At 40.5% G+C, this 17475-nt stretch overlaps 1 protein-coding gene across 1 annotated transcript in view; it reads left to right on the top strand.

The window, feature by feature from the left end:
* ANO4 (anoctamin 4) overlaps positions 1-15085 on the top strand; it is a 166306-nt gene extending 151221 nt beyond the window's left edge. The window contains exons 24-27 of the mRNA XM_079773483.1: positions 2323-2442; positions 9632-9737; positions 12426-12621; positions 14967-15085. Coding sequence (XP_079629609.1) covers positions 2323-2442; positions 9632-9737; positions 12426-12617 — 418 coding nt within the window. The 3' untranslated portion in view covers positions 12618-12621; positions 14967-15085. The remainder of the gene's footprint in view (positions 1-2322; positions 2443-9631; positions 9738-12425; positions 12622-14966) is intronic.
* The last annotated feature ends 2390 nt before the right edge of the window (positions 15086-17475 follow it).

The following is a 17475-nucleotide window of genomic DNA, read 5'->3' as shown; positions in this document are numbered from 1 at the left end:
CCTTGTGCCATCACCTTTCCTCTGTCTCCCTTGGAGGTGGTGATGTGTCACAGTGAGGGTATGTAGATCTGCTGGCAAACTGAGTGATGGTCGTGAAATCTACTGCTGCAATAGCAGGCCAGAGTTGACAGACTGATGCCATCTGGCTGAACTTTATACAGCAAATTATGGAAATCTCATTTTCTAGAATTGATGATTGTCGCAACTATTTGATGTTGGCAAGTTAAGTTTCTATCCTAGTGAGAGAAATTCCTAGACAGTATTAGCAGTCCCTCTACCTCCATGATTGCGGAAATGATGTGGGAAGAAGACTCACATAGCGGATAGCTATATGTATATATTAGGTCCATGCGTAATGCTTTGCATCTAGAAGGAGTACACACCCACTAAAGGCATATTTTCAACTTGGATTTATGACATGAATATGCTTGACACATAGTTTAAAGGTGGATCCTCTTTAGTTTGAGGGTAGGGTATTCAGTCCATGCGACAGGTATTTCATTTGAATTTAGATTTCCTCAATTGAGCTTTTGAACAGAGTATCCATTGAACAGCAGCTTTAATCTCAATAAAGCTCATAGCTGCTTTGTGAGGAAGAAGGGGTTGTGAATATTCCATTTTAATGTTGGGCCTTTTGTTGTTGTTTTCCCTTTCTTTTCCCACTGCTCAGCTCCTGAGAAGACTCTACTATTTTCTGTATTTCACAAAAACGAGTTCCCTCTCTGTGACAGCTAATGATCATTAAGGCACTCATTTGTTTTCATGTCATGTTCTAGGCAACTCATAGATGAGGGAGACATAAATCCAAATCACCCCTCCAAGGAGTAGCAGGGGAGGCCTGCTGCCATTGGATTAAGGCATGTTACACACACACTGACTGTTTCACCCATGAGTGACTTGACAAATGGGTCCTGCTTGGTTCATTCTTTTTAAGGCCACAATAAACTAGTGATTTTTCTTGAGTGAGACAACACAGAACCTATGTGCTCTCAGAACCATGTTCATGTCAGCATTTTGGTTTGGTGGTCAGCAACTTGGAATAATCACACCAGGTAATGTTAATAAAGAGAACTCGAAGACCATGATTTATCCATTTAATCAGTAATTCCTAATTATGTCTTGCTAGGTACAAAAAAATAAATAAAATGGATTAATAATAGCCACTCACATTGATTAAGATCTTGCTATAACCTAAGCACTATATCACTTATTTTGTATATATCATTTCATTTAATCCCCCCAATGACTCTATGAGGTGGGGACTTTTGGCACTTAAAGAAGTTACATAATTTTCTGAGATTACAGGTCTAAAAATCAGTAAGACTATGGTTTGACTGCAAAGCCTAAGTATTTATTGTTATGATATACTGAACCCCGGTACAGAACGAAAGCCATGTTCTCAAGAACCTTATACTAGTTTTATTCCTGGTCCATTTTCAAGTCCTTGATAGAATCTCTGGTGCTTTAGTGTGCCTCCAATCAAATCAATTAAATCAATATCACTGGATCCCTACACTTCACGAGGTTATCCTGGCTCCAAGAATACAAAGATATCCAGGACATCTGTTCTGCTTAAAAATAAAACCAATCCTATAGTTCAAAGGAGAAGACATACATGCCTGGAGCCAACTCTAGTACAAGCTGTATGGCAATTGGGAAGTAAGTGTAGCAGCATCCTAGGGAGAAGGGAATGAGTCTCTGACAGGGGTGATTAGGGCATTTTCCCAACAGATGTGGCATTTCAGTTGGCACAAGGATGAGCACTACTTTCACTTTTAAAGAAATGAGTAGGGAATCCCAAAAGAAAAGAAGCTGAGCAGAGGCATGAAAGCATATGATACATGCAGGGAATATAGTCTAACATGACTATAGCATAGGATGCGAGTTGAAGAGGGCGGGACCATATTTACATCAATTATGTTCAGGGCATTATGAGAGAACATACATATTTGCTACTAAAGTAATGTGTTTATATGTGTTCATCGTCTGTGTGTGTATGTCATCAATGAAAGAAGCAGTGGCTTACCTATAATTTATACTGATCATGCAATGTTGTCTTTCACTTATTTCTTTGATGCATTGATTGGGGTGGTGATGTTCTGTTTGATGATTCTGCACAAAAAAGAACTAGAACAAAAGTCATGACTGTCCTTGATTCAACATACCCAGGTTTTTTTCAGTGTATCCTAACTTGAATGGTTATGACAGTGCAGGGCCAGCTAAAGGCACTAACATCTGCAGGAAACTCTAGGAAGTAGAGCCTTTAATGAATTGGATCAGAGGTAACAGGAGTGCTAACATAGAATTTGCTTTCTGTTTTAGGTGCATGGTTGGCTACGTGAATGCCAGCTTGTCTGTGTTTCGAATCGCTGATTTTGAGAACCGATCTGAGCCTGAATCTGATGGCAGTGAGTTCTCGGGGACTCCTCTCAAGTACTGCAGGTGAGCGTGGCACTCAGCTTAAGATGAGGTCGCTCTGCCCAACAGGGAGATTTTGCATGGACACCCCTTTCTGACTAAGTTGGTTTAAAACAGTGGTTCACAATCTTAATATTCATTAAAATCCCCTGGAGAATTTTAAAATCTGACATTCATCTTCCTTTTGTTAAGTTGTATGAGTTCCCTGTAAATGTTACCAATTAAACCCTTATCGGTGATAACATTGGCAAAATATGTTCTCCCATGCAGTGGGCTTTCTTGTTGTTTTGTTAATGGTTTCTTTTGCTGTAAAAAAGCTTTTTATTTTGATGTAGTCCCATTTGTTTATTTTCTCTTTAGTTTCCATTGCTCTAGGAGCTGTATCGGTGAAGATATTGCTTTGGCATATTTCTGAGATTTTGCTGCCTGTGGATTCCTCTAATATTTTTATGGTTTCCCGTCTTATGTTTAAGTCCTTTGTCAATTTTGAGTTTATTTTTGTGTATGGTGTAAGTTGGTGGTCTAGTTTCATTTTTTTGCATGTATCTGTCCAATTTTCCAAACACCATTTATTGAAGAGACTGTCTTGACTCCATTGTATGTTCTTGTCTCCTTTGTCAAATATTAATTGAGCATAGTGGTTTGGGTCAATTTCTGGGTGCTCTATTCTATTCCATTGGTCTATATGATAAACAACCCAATCAAAAAATGGGTAATGGACATAAATAGATACTTTTTGAAAGAGGACATAAGGAAGGCCAAGAGACATATGAAAACATGCTCAAAGTCACTAATAATCTGAGAGATGCAAATCAAAATGACAATGCAGTACCATCTCATACCTGTCAGAATGGCTATCATCAACAAATCTACAAATGACAAGTGCTGGCAAGGATGCAGAAAAAAGAGAACCCTCGTGTACTGCTGGTAGGAATGCAGACTGGTGCAGCCACTGTGGAGAACAATATGAGTTTCCCCAAAAAACTAAAAATGGAACTCCATTTGACCCAGTAATCCCACTTCTAGGAATATATCCCAAGAAATCAGAAACACCAATCAGAAAGGATATATGCACCCCTATGTTCAGAGCAGCATAATTTACAATAGCTAAGATTTGGAAACAGCCTAAGTGCCCATCAGCAGATGAATGGATTAAAAATGGTGGTACATCTACACAATGGAATACTACGCTGCGTTAAAAAAGAACTCTTACCATTCAAAACAGCATGGATGGAACTGGAGAGCATTATGCTAAGCAAAATAAGCCAGTCAGAGAAAGATAAATATCAAATGATCTTACTCATTTATGGAATATAATGAACAACATAAACTGATGAACAAAAACAGAGACAGAGAAGCATTGATCAAACTGTCAAATCTCAGAGGGAAGGTAGGGGAGGGTGGGGGTAAGGGGAAGAGATAAACCAAAGGACTTGTATGCATGCATATAAACCTAACCAATGGACACAGACACCGGGGGGCGGGAATGGGGGGATAAGAACACATATATAATACCTTGATCGATAAAGAGAGAGAAACGCGCCCTGTCCCCCCCCCCCCCAAAAAAAAATCTGACATCCAGATCCAGAAAGCCCATAGAGTTCCAAATAAGAAGAACCCAAAGTGGCCCATACCAAGATATTATAATTAAAATGTCAAAAGTTAAAGACAAGGGTAGAATATTAAAAATTGAAAGAGAAAAACAGTTTGTTACATACAAGGGAACTCTTTGCTGACCAGGAGTGACATGATATATTAAAAGTGCTCAAACAAAAAACCCACAATCAAGAATACCCAGCAATCCCTGGCCAGTGTTGCTCAGAACATCGGCCCTAGGACCAAGGTTCACGGGTTTGATTCCCAGTCAAGGCCACATACCTGGGTTGCAGGTTCATCCCAGGCCCAAGTCAGGGCAAGTGCAGGAGTTGGGGTAGGGCAACCAATCAATGTGTCTCTCTCACATTGATGTTTCTCTCTCTCCTTCCCTACCTTCCACTTTCTCTAAAAAAATCAATGGAAAAAAATATCAATTTATTTATGACAAAGGAGCCAAGAATATACAATGGTAAAGGACAGTCTCTTCAATAAATGGTTCTGGGAAATAGGACAGCCACATGAAAGAAAAAAAAAAGAAAGAAATTGGACCAATACACAAAAATTAACTCAAAATGAAATAAAGATTTAAATATAAGACCTAAAACCATAACACTCCTACAAGTAAACATAGGTGGTAAGCTAGTTGACATTGGTCTTAATGATGATTTCTTGAATCTGACACCAAAAGCAAAGACAACAAAAAGAAGAAGAAACAAGTGGGACTAAATCAAACTAAAAAGCTTCTGCACAGCAAAGGAAACCATCAACAAAATGAAAAGGCTACCTATAAAATGGGAAAAAAACTATTTGTAAATCATATGTCTAATAAGGGTTTAATATCCCAAGTAAAGAAAGGACTCATACAACTCAATAGCAAAAAAATAATCCAATTTTAAAAGTGGGCAGATCATCTAAATAGAAATTTTTCCGTAGAAGACATATAGATGTCCAACAAGTGCATGAAGAGATGCTCAACATCACTAAGCATAAAAGAATGCAAATGAAAATCACCTCACACCTATTAGAATAGCTATTATTAAAAAAGATGAGAAATAACAAGTGTTGGTGAAGATGTGGAGCAAAGGGGATCCTTGTGCACCGTTATTGGGAATGTAAATTGGTGCAGCCACTATGGAAATAGCATGTACATTCCTCAAAAAATTAAAAATAGAAATACCATATTATCCAACAATTCTACTTTTGCATATTTCTCCAAAGAAAAACAAAAAGATATCTTCATCCCACGTTTATTGCAGCATTATTTATGATATCCAAAAACACAGAAACAACCTACGTGCCCACGATGGATGAATGGATAAAGAAAATGTGATGTATATCACAAATATATATCTATAATAATAAAAGCATATTATGCTAATTAGACTGGATGACCTTCCAAATGAAGCCGGGGCTGCAAGGGCTGAGTCCCTTGCATGAATTTTGTGCATCGGGCCTCTAGTGTGTGTGTGTGTGTGTGTACGTACTAGAGGCCCAGTGCATAAAATTTGTGCACTGGGGGGAGGGGTGTCCCTCAGCCCATCCTGCACCCTCTCCAATCTGGGACCCCTCAGGGGATGTCCACAGGGATTGGGCCTAAACCGGCAGTCAGATATCCTTCTCAGAATCTGGGACTGCTGGCTCCTAACCGCTTGCCTGCCTGCCTGCCTGATCTCCCCTAACCACTTCTGCCTGCCAGCCTGATCGCCCCCTAACCACTCATCTGCCAGCCTGATCGATGCCTAACTGCTCCCCTGCCAGCCCAGTCGCCACCAGCTGCCCTCCTCTGCTGGCCTGGTCACCCCTAACTGCCCTTCCCTGCTGGCCTGATCGCCTACAACTGCCCTCCCCTGTGACCATCTTGTGACCATATGGGGGCAGCCATCTCGTGTGCAAGGGCATGATAGTCATTTTGCATATTACCTCTTTATTATATAGGATAGTGAAATATTACTCAGCCATAAAATAGAAGGAAATCCTGCTATTTGCAACAGCATGGAATACCTTGAGGGCATTGTGCTAAGTGAAATAAGACAGAGAAAAAAATTGTATGATCTCACTTGTATGTGGAATTTAGATACAAACATACAAACAAATTTAAAAAATCCAAACTCATAGGTTCAGAGAACAGATTGGTGGTTGCTGGGTTGGGGAGGAGGATAGGCAAAATGTGTAAAGATTTTCAAAATACGTAAGTCCTGGGGATGTAATGCACATCATAATAACTGTAGTTAATAATACTGTACTGCATACTTGAAAGTTACTAAGGACATAGATCTTAACCGTTCTGATCGAGGGGGAGGGCGGGGGGTGGAATTATCTTAACTAATAAATAAAGGCAGAACTCAGAGTGGTAGCAGACATTGCAACTGACTTTTACCCAAGGGGCATTTGCTGAACTGAATACACTTGAGCTTTGTTTTTTAAGACCTTCCATGGTTAAGAAAGTTGAGAGAAAAGAGAAAAATGACCATGCTTGTGAGTATAAATCCAAACATACACTACATAAAACAAAAACAATATATTCATACTAGGGTCTATTTTATAGTGGTGGAAATAAATGAGCTCCAGGCAACAGCATGGATTTAGTAGCATGATACTGAAGGAAAAAAAAGTCTCAGAAACTAAATAGAGTATAATATCCTTTTTAGAAAGTTCAAAAATAAAACTACACAGTAAAATATTCAGACAAATGAATATACATATGTATACATAACATACACTGAGTGGCCAGATTATTATGACCACCCCATCAGTACTTCGTTGGGCCACCTTTTGCCTTCAATACTGCGGCGATTCTTCTTGGCATTGACTCCACGAGATGTTGAAAGGTGATGTGAGGAATCTGACACCATGCCTGATAAATAGCTCTGTCCAGTTCTGTGAGATTTGATGGTTGTGGAACCAGCTGCCTGATGGCTCTTTTAACTTCGTCCCACAAATGCTCAATTGGATTGAGATCTGGTGATTGTGGGGGCCACCTAAGCAAGGTAAAGTCTCCCTCATGTTCTTGAAACCACTCCTGCACAATACAACCGTGGCATGGCGCATTGTCTTGTTGGAAGAAGCCATCTCCATTGGGATACGCCATCAACATGATAGGATGAACTTGATCAGCAACAATACTTAGGTATGTTGTGCTATTCATTGTTCCACATGAATTAAAGGGCCCAAATCATTCCAGGAAAACATGCCCCAAACCATAACACTGCCCCAACCAGCTTGAAGGGTTGTACTCATGCATGTGGGGTGCATGCTTTCATGCTGTTTCCGTGAAATTCTCACTCTGCCATCTGCATGATGCAACTGGAAACGTGATTCATCGGACCACATGACTTTTTTTCCAATGCTCGACTGTCCAATCCTTGTGTTCCTGTGCGAATTGGAGACGTTTTAATCTTGGTAATTGCAGACAGCAAAGGTGTTCAAACAGGCCTTCGGCTTCCATATCCCATACGATGCAGTGTACAGCTAATTTGCCTACAAACATCAGGTGGTCATAATAACCTGGCCATGCAGTGTATATCTTAATTATAAAAATGAAATTCAGGATAAGGGGATTAAGGGAAAAAGATGGAAGAGCACAGAGGTCGATGTAAGTCCCTGGTCATGTTTTAATTCTTCAGTTGAATAGTGGATTTATGAGAGTTCATTATATTATTAAAGTATTAAGTAAATGTAAAACTTACAGAAAAAAAGAGCATGAATAGACCAATTAGGTTAGTTATAAACATTTAAGAATTATGTTTAAGCCAAATCTGTACACCTGAGGGCTCAAATAATATTCTACAGAAATGCAAAGGATGAAGACTAGTCAAGACACTTTTGAAGAATATTAATGAGGTGGAGATTTACCTTATGTTAGACTTAGTATAAAATTATAGTTAATTAGTCTGTTGGTGTCAGAGGGAACAGATCAACAGAAAATGGAATAGAATTGAGAACTCAAAAATAAATTTCATAATAAAGATGTAATCACACATAGCACAATATGATTCTGTCTATATAGAGTTCAAAGCAGACAAAAGCAAGCACTGTTTTCTTTAGGGACACTTACATGAGTAGTATCACTATAAAGTTCGAAAATTACCACAGTTACCTCCTGGGGTTTCTGGGATTGCCAGTAAGGCATTTCTAAGCCACTGACCACGTTCTAGGTCTTAACTTGGGTGGGGACTACATGAGGTTCACTTATCATTCTTTCTAATGTACATACACTTTTATTTTCATAGCTTAAAATTAGGAATAAATGAACTATACCCTGTGCTAGAAAAATAATGTTTGCAAGCTGATCATCCATTTCTTGAGAAATAAAAGCAGCCTTAGAGAATGCACTAACTTAAATCAAAAGGGGACATTCCATCTTTCCCGCGTGTAAATTGAAGCCAAGAAATTGAAAGTGTTTCTTTCTGAAAATAACTGACTCATTTGAAAAAAAATTCCTCCAAACATTAATGCCACTGTGATACTTAATGTCTTTGAAGGTACTAGACTGAAAGATTAGAGGAGTAACACTGATTTAATTAGCTTTGAAGCTTGGCTTCTGGCTGTTTCTACAGCAGGACAGGGAAGTGTTTTCTTTGTACAAGTGCCAGGGACCATGTAGCCCGTCATTATGCAAAGAAATAGCACTGCATCAAAAACAGAGACATGGGGCACAAATGAGCATGGCTCTCCCTCAGACCTCTGCCTCATGGACAAGGCCAGCGGGGCCAGTGGGGCCAGCGGGACCAGTGGGACCAGGGTGGGCTGGAGCACAAACTGAGAGCTCCACTTGCAACAATCAGAAAACTCATTGAAGAGTGGGAGTCCAAAATGTTAGAGCAGGGTGAGATGGAGATCCTAATTTCGTTAATAGGGAAAACATCTCTAGAGAAGCTTCATGAATTACTCGAGATTATATTAGACAGGCAAATCCCAAATTGGTTCCAGGATACTTTCCTATGCACAATTCTGAAGACAGCTGCAGGCAGCGAATCAAATGACAGCCAACTCATTGGCACCACTGAGTTGTTAAAAAATTTTTGTTAATTTATGAGAGGGGGGAGAGAGAGAGAAGAGAGAGGGGGGGAGGGAGGGGAAGAGGGAGAGGGAAAGGGAAAGGGAAAGGGAGAGGGAGAGGGAGAGGGAGGTGAGAGAGATACATCAGTTGCCTCCTAAACATGCTTCAACCGGGGATCAAACCCACAACCTACGTATATGCCCTCACCAGGAATCGAACCAGCCGCCATTCCATGTATGGAACAACACTCCAACCAATAGAGCCACACTGGCCAGGACAGCACCACTGAGTTTTAATTCCCTTAAAAATAATTGTGTTCCTCTGGGCACAGGTTAGCAGAGCCCGTGATGGATCCAACAATGGACATATACTACACCTACGTTGAACATATAGATGCATATTTTCAACAACTGGATCCTTACCTAGAAATTATCTAAAATGTTGCCAAATCACCATAGCCATGAGTATGTGTTTTCTAATGTTAAAAAGAAAATGTAAAGAATAATTAATTTTTGAAATTTTTCTCCCACGAATGAGGGCTCCATAGTGGGAATGAAAGAGATCTGGGAGTCAGGAAAATCCTAGTTTGGAATGTGACATTCTTCTGTATGTTTATAGATACCGGGACTACCGGGACCCTCCTCATTCACTGGTGCCCTACGGCTACACACTGCAGTTCTGGCATGTCCTAGCAGCTCGACTGGCTTTCATCATTGTGTTTGAGGTAAGTTTTCTCAACTGTTCCTTTGTGTCCTTTGACATAATGATGTAACTAGAAGTAATTAATAACTATAAGGTCTGAGAACTTTCAAGTGATTATGCATGTCCAGGAGCAGTAGAATAATGTTATATGACCTCTTTATCTTTTTTTTTCTTCTCCTTAATCAAAGTCCTGGAATTTTCCAAGAAATATTTCAAAGTCTATTGTAGATTGTTAATGGATAAGTCAGGAATTATTGGTCCTAAATTTAATATTCTAGGGCAGTGGTCGGCAAACTCATTAGTCAACAGAGCCAAATATCAACAGTACAACGATTGAAATTTCTTTTGAGAGCCAAATTTTTTAAACTTAAACTTCTTCTAACTCCACTTCTTCAAAAGAGACTCGCCCAGGCCGTGGTATTTTGTGGAAGAGCCACACTCAAGGGACCAAAGAGCTGCATGTGGCTCACGAACCGCAGTTTGCCGACCACTGTTCTAGGGCCATGTTTTTAAACTTTAGGAAAATTGCTCTTTTTCCATCCCCAATCATAGAAATACTGATACATCATGTCTGCAATTTGCTTTTCACAAGCCCGTCGAGGTGAGCCTGATGCAGATGTTCAAGAACCATAGTTTGGAAAACATTGAATGGGTATGACAAGTGGTAGCCTCTGGTTGTATAGCATCATAGCATTACTTATGCCCAAATACACAAATAAGTATTCATTACCTAAGACTCAAAATAGACTTAAAAAGTATAATTATACTCAGAAAGCATAATCTGCCTAGTAATTGCATGTATCATGTGTTAATAAAAATTACCTATTACCTATTTTCTTTTAGTCTTCCAGAAAATTGCTGCTAAAAATAGTTTATATTTCTATAACTATACTCATAAATAGAAATTTCATCTCCTGTCACATATATTAAAGCCAAATTAACACAAGCAAAGGCTGCCTTTTGACTTGGACTAAAAGCTTCTTATACCTCTTTGAAACTATTCTACCACTGTTGTTATCCCCTTAATTTAAGGGAACCAAGAAAAAACAATATTAAGCTGCTCTTCCCTGGGAATTAGTTTATCAATGACTCAGTCTCTCTTTAAATAAATTTCTAATCCATCACTGTCTTAAAACTTTTCAGACAAAATAAAAATGGGTTGCATTAAGAAATTATTTGGTTTATCAACTAGAACTTTCCATTTATTTTCAATATATTGCAATTAAGCTATTTTAATATACTAGAAATACAAAACAATCCTCTTAATTGGAAGGATCAAATTCACCAAGTTTTAAATAAAATTAAGAATTCTTAGTGGTATCAAAACAGCAAAAAGAAAAAATAATAATAAAAATGAGGATAGTGTAAGGAGCCTCTGGGACAACTTCAAGCATACCAACATTTGCATCATGGGGTGCCAGAAGGAGAAGAGAGAAGAGAGCAAGAAATTGAAAACCTATTTGAAAAAATGACAGAAAACTGTAAAGGTAATATACATACAAGACCAGGAAGGGCAAAGTCCCAAACAAGATGAACCCAAAGAGGCCCACTCTAAGAAACATCACAATTAAAATGCAAAAGACAGAGAATCTTAAAATCAACAAGTGAAAAGCAGTTAGTTACCTACAAGGGTTTTCTCATAAGACTTTCAGCTGATTTCTCAAATGGCAAAAAATAATCATTCAAAATGATGAAAGGCAAGGACCTACAACGAAGATTACTCTTTCCAGCAAAGCTATCATTTAGAATCGAGGGGCATATAAAGAGTTTCCTAGACGAGAAACAGCTAAAGGAGTTCATCACCACCAAGCCAGTATTACATAAAATGTTAAAGGGTCTTTTAGAAAAAGGAGGAGGAGGAGAAGGAGGAAGATTAAAAATATGAACAATAAAATGGCAATAAGTACACATCTATCAACAATTGAATCTTAAAAAAAAAAAAATGAACAAGCAGAACAGAAACAGACTCATAGATACAGAGGACATTTTGACAGTTGCCAGACGTGAGGGGTGTTGGTGAAAAAGGTGAAGGGATTAAGAAGTACAAATTGGTTGTTACAGAATAGTCACGAGGATACCAAGAACAGCACAGGGAATATAGTCAATAATATTCTAATTACTATGTATTTTGTCAGATGGGTGTGAGATTTACCAGAATGATTACTTTTTAAGTTATGTAATGTCTAATTACTGGGTCATGCACCTGAAACTAATATAATACTGCATTTCAACTGTAATTGAAAAATAAAAATGATTTTAAAATGAGAAAAATAAACATTTTTACATATAATTTTCACAACAATACCCATTTTATAGATGAGAAAATTGAGGCTCAGAATGACTTTCCTCAGGTAGATAGACAGCTCTGACGCAGTAAAAGTTACAGAGCTAAAATTCAAACCTGGGTTTTCGGATTCCCCAGGATACATCCTCCTGGCTTTCTTTTGCATTCTCCAACCATTCCTTCTCCACCTCCTTTCCTGGTTCCTCTCCTCATTCCTTAATGTGGTGCCATCAGACCAAGCTCAGTCCTCACCTATCTGAGATCCTTTTTCTTCACACACACCTCCCCTGGCCTCATCCCACGTTCCAGACACTCCAGAGGCTCCGTGTGCCTGGAGTGACCGTTCCTGAACCAACTCCCAGAGCTCTTCCCAGCTAAGGACGGACAGCAGACCTGACTCTCTGGCATTCTCCTCTGTGTTTTTAGCACCTCGTGTTTTGTATAAAGCACCTCATTTCATATCTGATCCCAGACCTCCCAAAAGATCTAAGGGATCGAATGAGAAGAGAGAAGTACTTGATTCAGGAGATGATGTATGAAGCAGAACTGGAGCGTCTCCAGAAGGAACGAAAGGAGAGGAAGAAAAATGGCAAAGCGCACCACAACGAGTGGCCGTGACGAGGTAGGTGAGAGATGTGCTCATGGTCTGAAAGGTCTCCTTTGTTGGGAGGAGGAGCTTTAAACTCCCTGAATCGAAGCTTGCTAGTCTTCTACTGAGAGGGATCAAAAGAACTCCTTAGCTTCCCAAACCAGCTTGTTTCCTACTTTGATTGCAATTACAACTTGATATGCCTTTTACATACAACGCCTGCAACTCCTCTGCCTCCATGCCACACTCCAGCCTGGCAGTCAAAGTGTTCATGAGTTGGCCTAGGAGTTCCCTGAAATCAGCCTTCTTCTCCCTTCTATTCCAGCCTGGCTGTTCTCTTTAAGATCCCCAGGGCAACATGCCCCTTCTTTCTGGTTAAAGTCCAATTTTCATCTCATCCACGAGGACCTCTCCATCACCCATTTATTGCTTCCTCCCAAAGTGATCCATGTCACACCATACCCTCTAAAAAGTTTTCCCCAGACTCATCACCCCATTGAAACTCTCTCCTTATAAACACCTCTGATTATTGCATCAGTATCACATGTATTGGCATGTATTGATTTGTATTGCTAATTTATTATTCTTTCAAATAGTTATCAGGCTTCCCCAGCACAGTTGTAAGCACCTTTAGGAAAGACTCTATGGGTGGTAATTTATTCTTCCAACTAGTTAGCACATGGCACCATTTAAATGCACATTGAATTAGTAAAGGTTGGATGAAGTCTAAAAACACTGTAAGAAAGATCCATAAAGTTCCCATATATCTTATCAAAAAGTTCTTCTGAAACCTTGGCAAGTCAATTACTAGCTCTGTGCCCTTGGATAAGTCACTTAACTTCTCTGAGCCTCAGTTTCCTCATGATGGAATGACTAGACGAGCTCTCAGTTTTGATGCTCTGTGAATATAATGTAGCATTTCTTTTTTTAAAAGTTTTTCTTTAAATATATTTTTATTGATTTCAGAGAGAAAGAAAGAGGGAGAGGGAGGCAGGGAGGGGGAGGGAGAGAGGGAGGGAGAGGGAGAGAGAGAGATCAATGATGAGAGAGAATCATTGATTGTCTGCCTTCTGCATGCTCCCCTAGGATCGAACCCTCAACCTAGGTATGTGCCCTGGACCAGAATCAAACCCGAGACCCTTCAGTCTGCAGGCCAATGCTCTGTCCACTAGCTAAACCAGTTAGGGTTATAGTATTTCTTTTCCCCTTTCTCTCTCTCCAGTTGTTTGAAGACTAACTTTGAAAGTATTTCCCAAAATGAGATATCCAGGGGGAAAATATGTTTTTCACTTTTCATACAGATTGAGATGTTTGTTGTTAAATTAGTGAAGTTGTATCCAGCCAGATGTGGGATAAGAGTCCAGGAGGTTATTATAAGTTGGACATGGGGGTGGACTTGGAGGACATCACCTAGGCCCTGGGCCCCCAGGGATAACAAGGGTGTATAGATGTTTAACACTGGACCTGCCTTCAAGTCCAAAGTAGACCTTGGCTTCCCTAAAGACAAGAAATGTTTTGCTGAGTAATTTGGCCATTTCCCAGATCTGCCATTGGTCATGTGATTTTGGGAAAAAGAGTTAATTTTTCTGGGCCTGCTTATTTGGCAGAACTTAGTATGCATCTCAAATAGTCTCTGTAGTGAGACATTTACAAAACAATAAAACGCTAAAGAATACTATACGGGATTTGTATTGTTGCTAAGCATTGTGTTGTATTCCTCCAGATTCTAGGCCTGGCTTTTCCCTTCTCTATCTGTATGGCCTGGGCTTTGAAGTGGATTCCGATCTCCATGTTTGCAAAGTAAAGAAGTTGGACTGAACAATACTTTAAGAGCCTACTCTGCTTTACCCTTCAGGGATTCTATAATTTCCCCCAAACCCCTGATCCCCTGACACACCTCCATTCTGATCACCTCTTCTCTGGCTCTGGTCAGCCTCAGACAGCATTAGTTGAGGTGGGAGGCAGACATTAGTGAAGAGAATTCCTCCCGGGAGTTCCAGGGGCCAGAGACAGGGCCCAGCAGTGGCGTTTTCTATCCTCAGGGCCTACTGGGCTGCTGGGCCAGTAACCAATTTGGCTTCATCATTATGGGCTGCTTTCTCCCTAACCAGGCCATTTCTGAGTTTTGCTTAAAAGGATAGTATTTGTCTGTCTGTCTCTACTCCCCCAACAGTTGGCAGGATGTCACCTTGCTTCAGACTGACTCTGTCTGTCCCTCTGTAAAGCAGACACAATAATGTTCAGACCATGCCTGACTCAGTTCGGGGTTACAAATGCTTTGAAGGCCTTTGACTCACAGTGTGTACAAACCGTTGCACATTGTGTCCTCAAGCCAGCGTGCGTACATAGGGTTTTAACGCTTTCTCTTCTCTTTCCAGGTCATAGTTCATTCCCAGGCTAAAGACCTGATTTCTGTTTACTTCTCCTGGCTGTGCAAAAGCACACTCAAGTGAATGACTAAAATGCAAGCGCAGTGCATGTCGCCGACATCGGCAGCAGCCGGGGGAGTCGGCACCCTTAAAGGACTGCCTGCGAAAGCACCGTGCAGTCCGGCACACAATTGCTATCTACCCGTAGACCATTCTCGACCAAGCAAGCATGCACATCATGGGCAGTCACATTCTCAAGTTTTTAAAACCAAGGGGAACTTGTATACTTGGGCCTGTTTTTCAGCCTGTTTGCTACCTTTTTTGCATTCTGTCCCATCGGAATTTTACAGACACTGGGCTACCAATGGTATTCGGACACCTGGACACACATTCCTAGAATGTCATCGTACGGTCCTAATTCCATGTCACCCAAGCAACACAAACAAGACCCTGTTTACAATTTTTTCTTTCTTTTCTTTTTTTTATTTCAGATCTTTCTGAAGAGATGATTATATATGACATATCTATAGCTATGGGTATGGCCATAGATGTATTTCTGTGTGTACATATGTATAGTCATGTATTCTTACATATGTACATACAAGTACAGAGATATATAAAGTACATAAAAAGTCCTTCCTTGTAAATAGCCAAAAGGTACTGACATGAATGATGAATTTTCACATTTAAATAGTCATCAATCAACATGAAGCCATGTTTAATGCTTGTATAATGTGATGCAATAAAATTTAAAATAAATTTATGCACATGGAATATTTTCAGCTGGGTTTTCTGAAATTCTGTTGTATTTCCTTCTCACACAATAAGAAGAATCATAGCAGGGTGAAATCTTTAAAGAAAGGTCTATCACTCCCAAACACCCCTGAGAAATCTCTTTACCCTGCAGAGACATGACATTTTTCTGCCTAACTCACCCTTTCCATCTTGCTTCCATACCTTCTTAGAGTACCGAGCCAACTAATTCGGAGCTTAGAAAATACCATTGACCCACTTTGAGGAAATATGAAATATGACCAATGATACAATTCTCTTGATTATCCTGCCAATTAGTAGTTCTGCTAATCCTAGGAGAGGGGCTGTCTCTGGAGGAACAGGTGTGTTTCTAAACAATGCCTGTTGTAATCACTCTTCTTCCAGAGCTTGTAGTGTAGAACCTGCCCATGAACCATGTTATCACCTTTTGTGGGCCATCAGACACTGCCTTCTTTTGGCCCTGGGTTCACCTGAGCTGATCGATTTTCATCCCTTAGGTGGGAACAGTCAGTCAGAGTGGCCTTGGGCAAGCTGGAACTTCAGCTGTTTCTTAGCTTCATCTCTCTAGTCCTCCTGATCAGGCGTCCCTAGGAGTGAAGTACTTACTCTACCAGGGCCTACACTAAGGAGACGGGCTTTATTGGAATGAAGGCGACAGGCTATGGATATAGTTTTCTTTTTAATCACCGGTCAAGGAGACTGTGAAATATTTCACACCAGTCCCAGGGAGAGGAATTTCCAAGGAAAGTCTCAAGAGATGAAGTAAAAGAGAAGTTACACAAAGACAACATGCTCTGCTGACTCAGCACTGTAACGTTAGCTTGCTGTGCCTCAAGCTCCAAGCACCGAGGCCCAATAAGTCCTTGGACTTGACGCAACCATAGCTGCTCGCCTACTCCTTGGGGCGAAGGGAGTGGTGGTGGCATGGGAAGGAATTGTTGGCCTCTCCTTGGGTTTGAGGTGGGCCATGAACTTTCAAAGCTAGGTAGAGGGCCACCCGAAGCACCGGTCAGAATAAAGAAGTAAACCCTTATTGAGGGCCACTTTGTACCTGGTCTGAGCATAAACTGAACCTAAGACAACTCCATGGCCAGGATATTTTCTGCCTGTGGAATTCTGCCTTTGCTATTCCAAGTGCCCCTGGCAACCACAATTCCTGATGTGTTTCTAGCACAGTGATCGGCAAACTCATTAGTCAACAGAGCCAAATATCAATAGTACAACGATTGAAATTTCTTTTGAGAGCCAAATTTTTTAAACTTAAACTTCTTCTAACGCCACTTCTTCAAAATAGACTCGCCCAGACTGTGGTATTTTGTGGAAGAGCCACACTCAAGGGGCCAAAGAGCCACATGGGGCTTGCGAGCCGCGGTTTGCCGACCACTGTTCTAGCATTCAAGTCTTTCCTTCCTCCTTGTCCTCCTACCTCCCTTTCTTCTTTCCTCCCTCCCACCAGCTCTTCCTTCCTTCCTTTTTAGCAGCACAGTGAATGCATTTACACACCTTCCCTGTTTAGGGTAGAGGGAACATGTGGTGAATATCTTAAGATGTGTTGTTTTTTATGTTTGTGGGGGGAGAAAGGCCAAGATGGTGACATAGGTCATCCCTGACTCCCCCTCACAAGCAGAAAACAACTGTTCATGGACAACACACCCCTGAGAGAATAGGACATGGGGGGAAGCTGAAGCACCCCACTGCACCACGGAGACCAAAACAGGCCTCATCAGAAGAGTGAGAGGAGCGG

The sequence above is a fragment of the Cnephaeus nilssonii genome (genome assembly GCF_951640355.1).
Source record: "Cnephaeus nilssonii genome assembly, chromosome: 6".
NCBI classification, from domain to species: Eukaryota; Metazoa; Chordata; class Mammalia; order Chiroptera; family Vespertilionidae; genus Cnephaeus; species Cnephaeus nilssonii.
The sequence above is the reverse complement of the archived record's forward strand: the minus strand, read 5'-3'. Positions and strand labels throughout refer to the sequence as shown.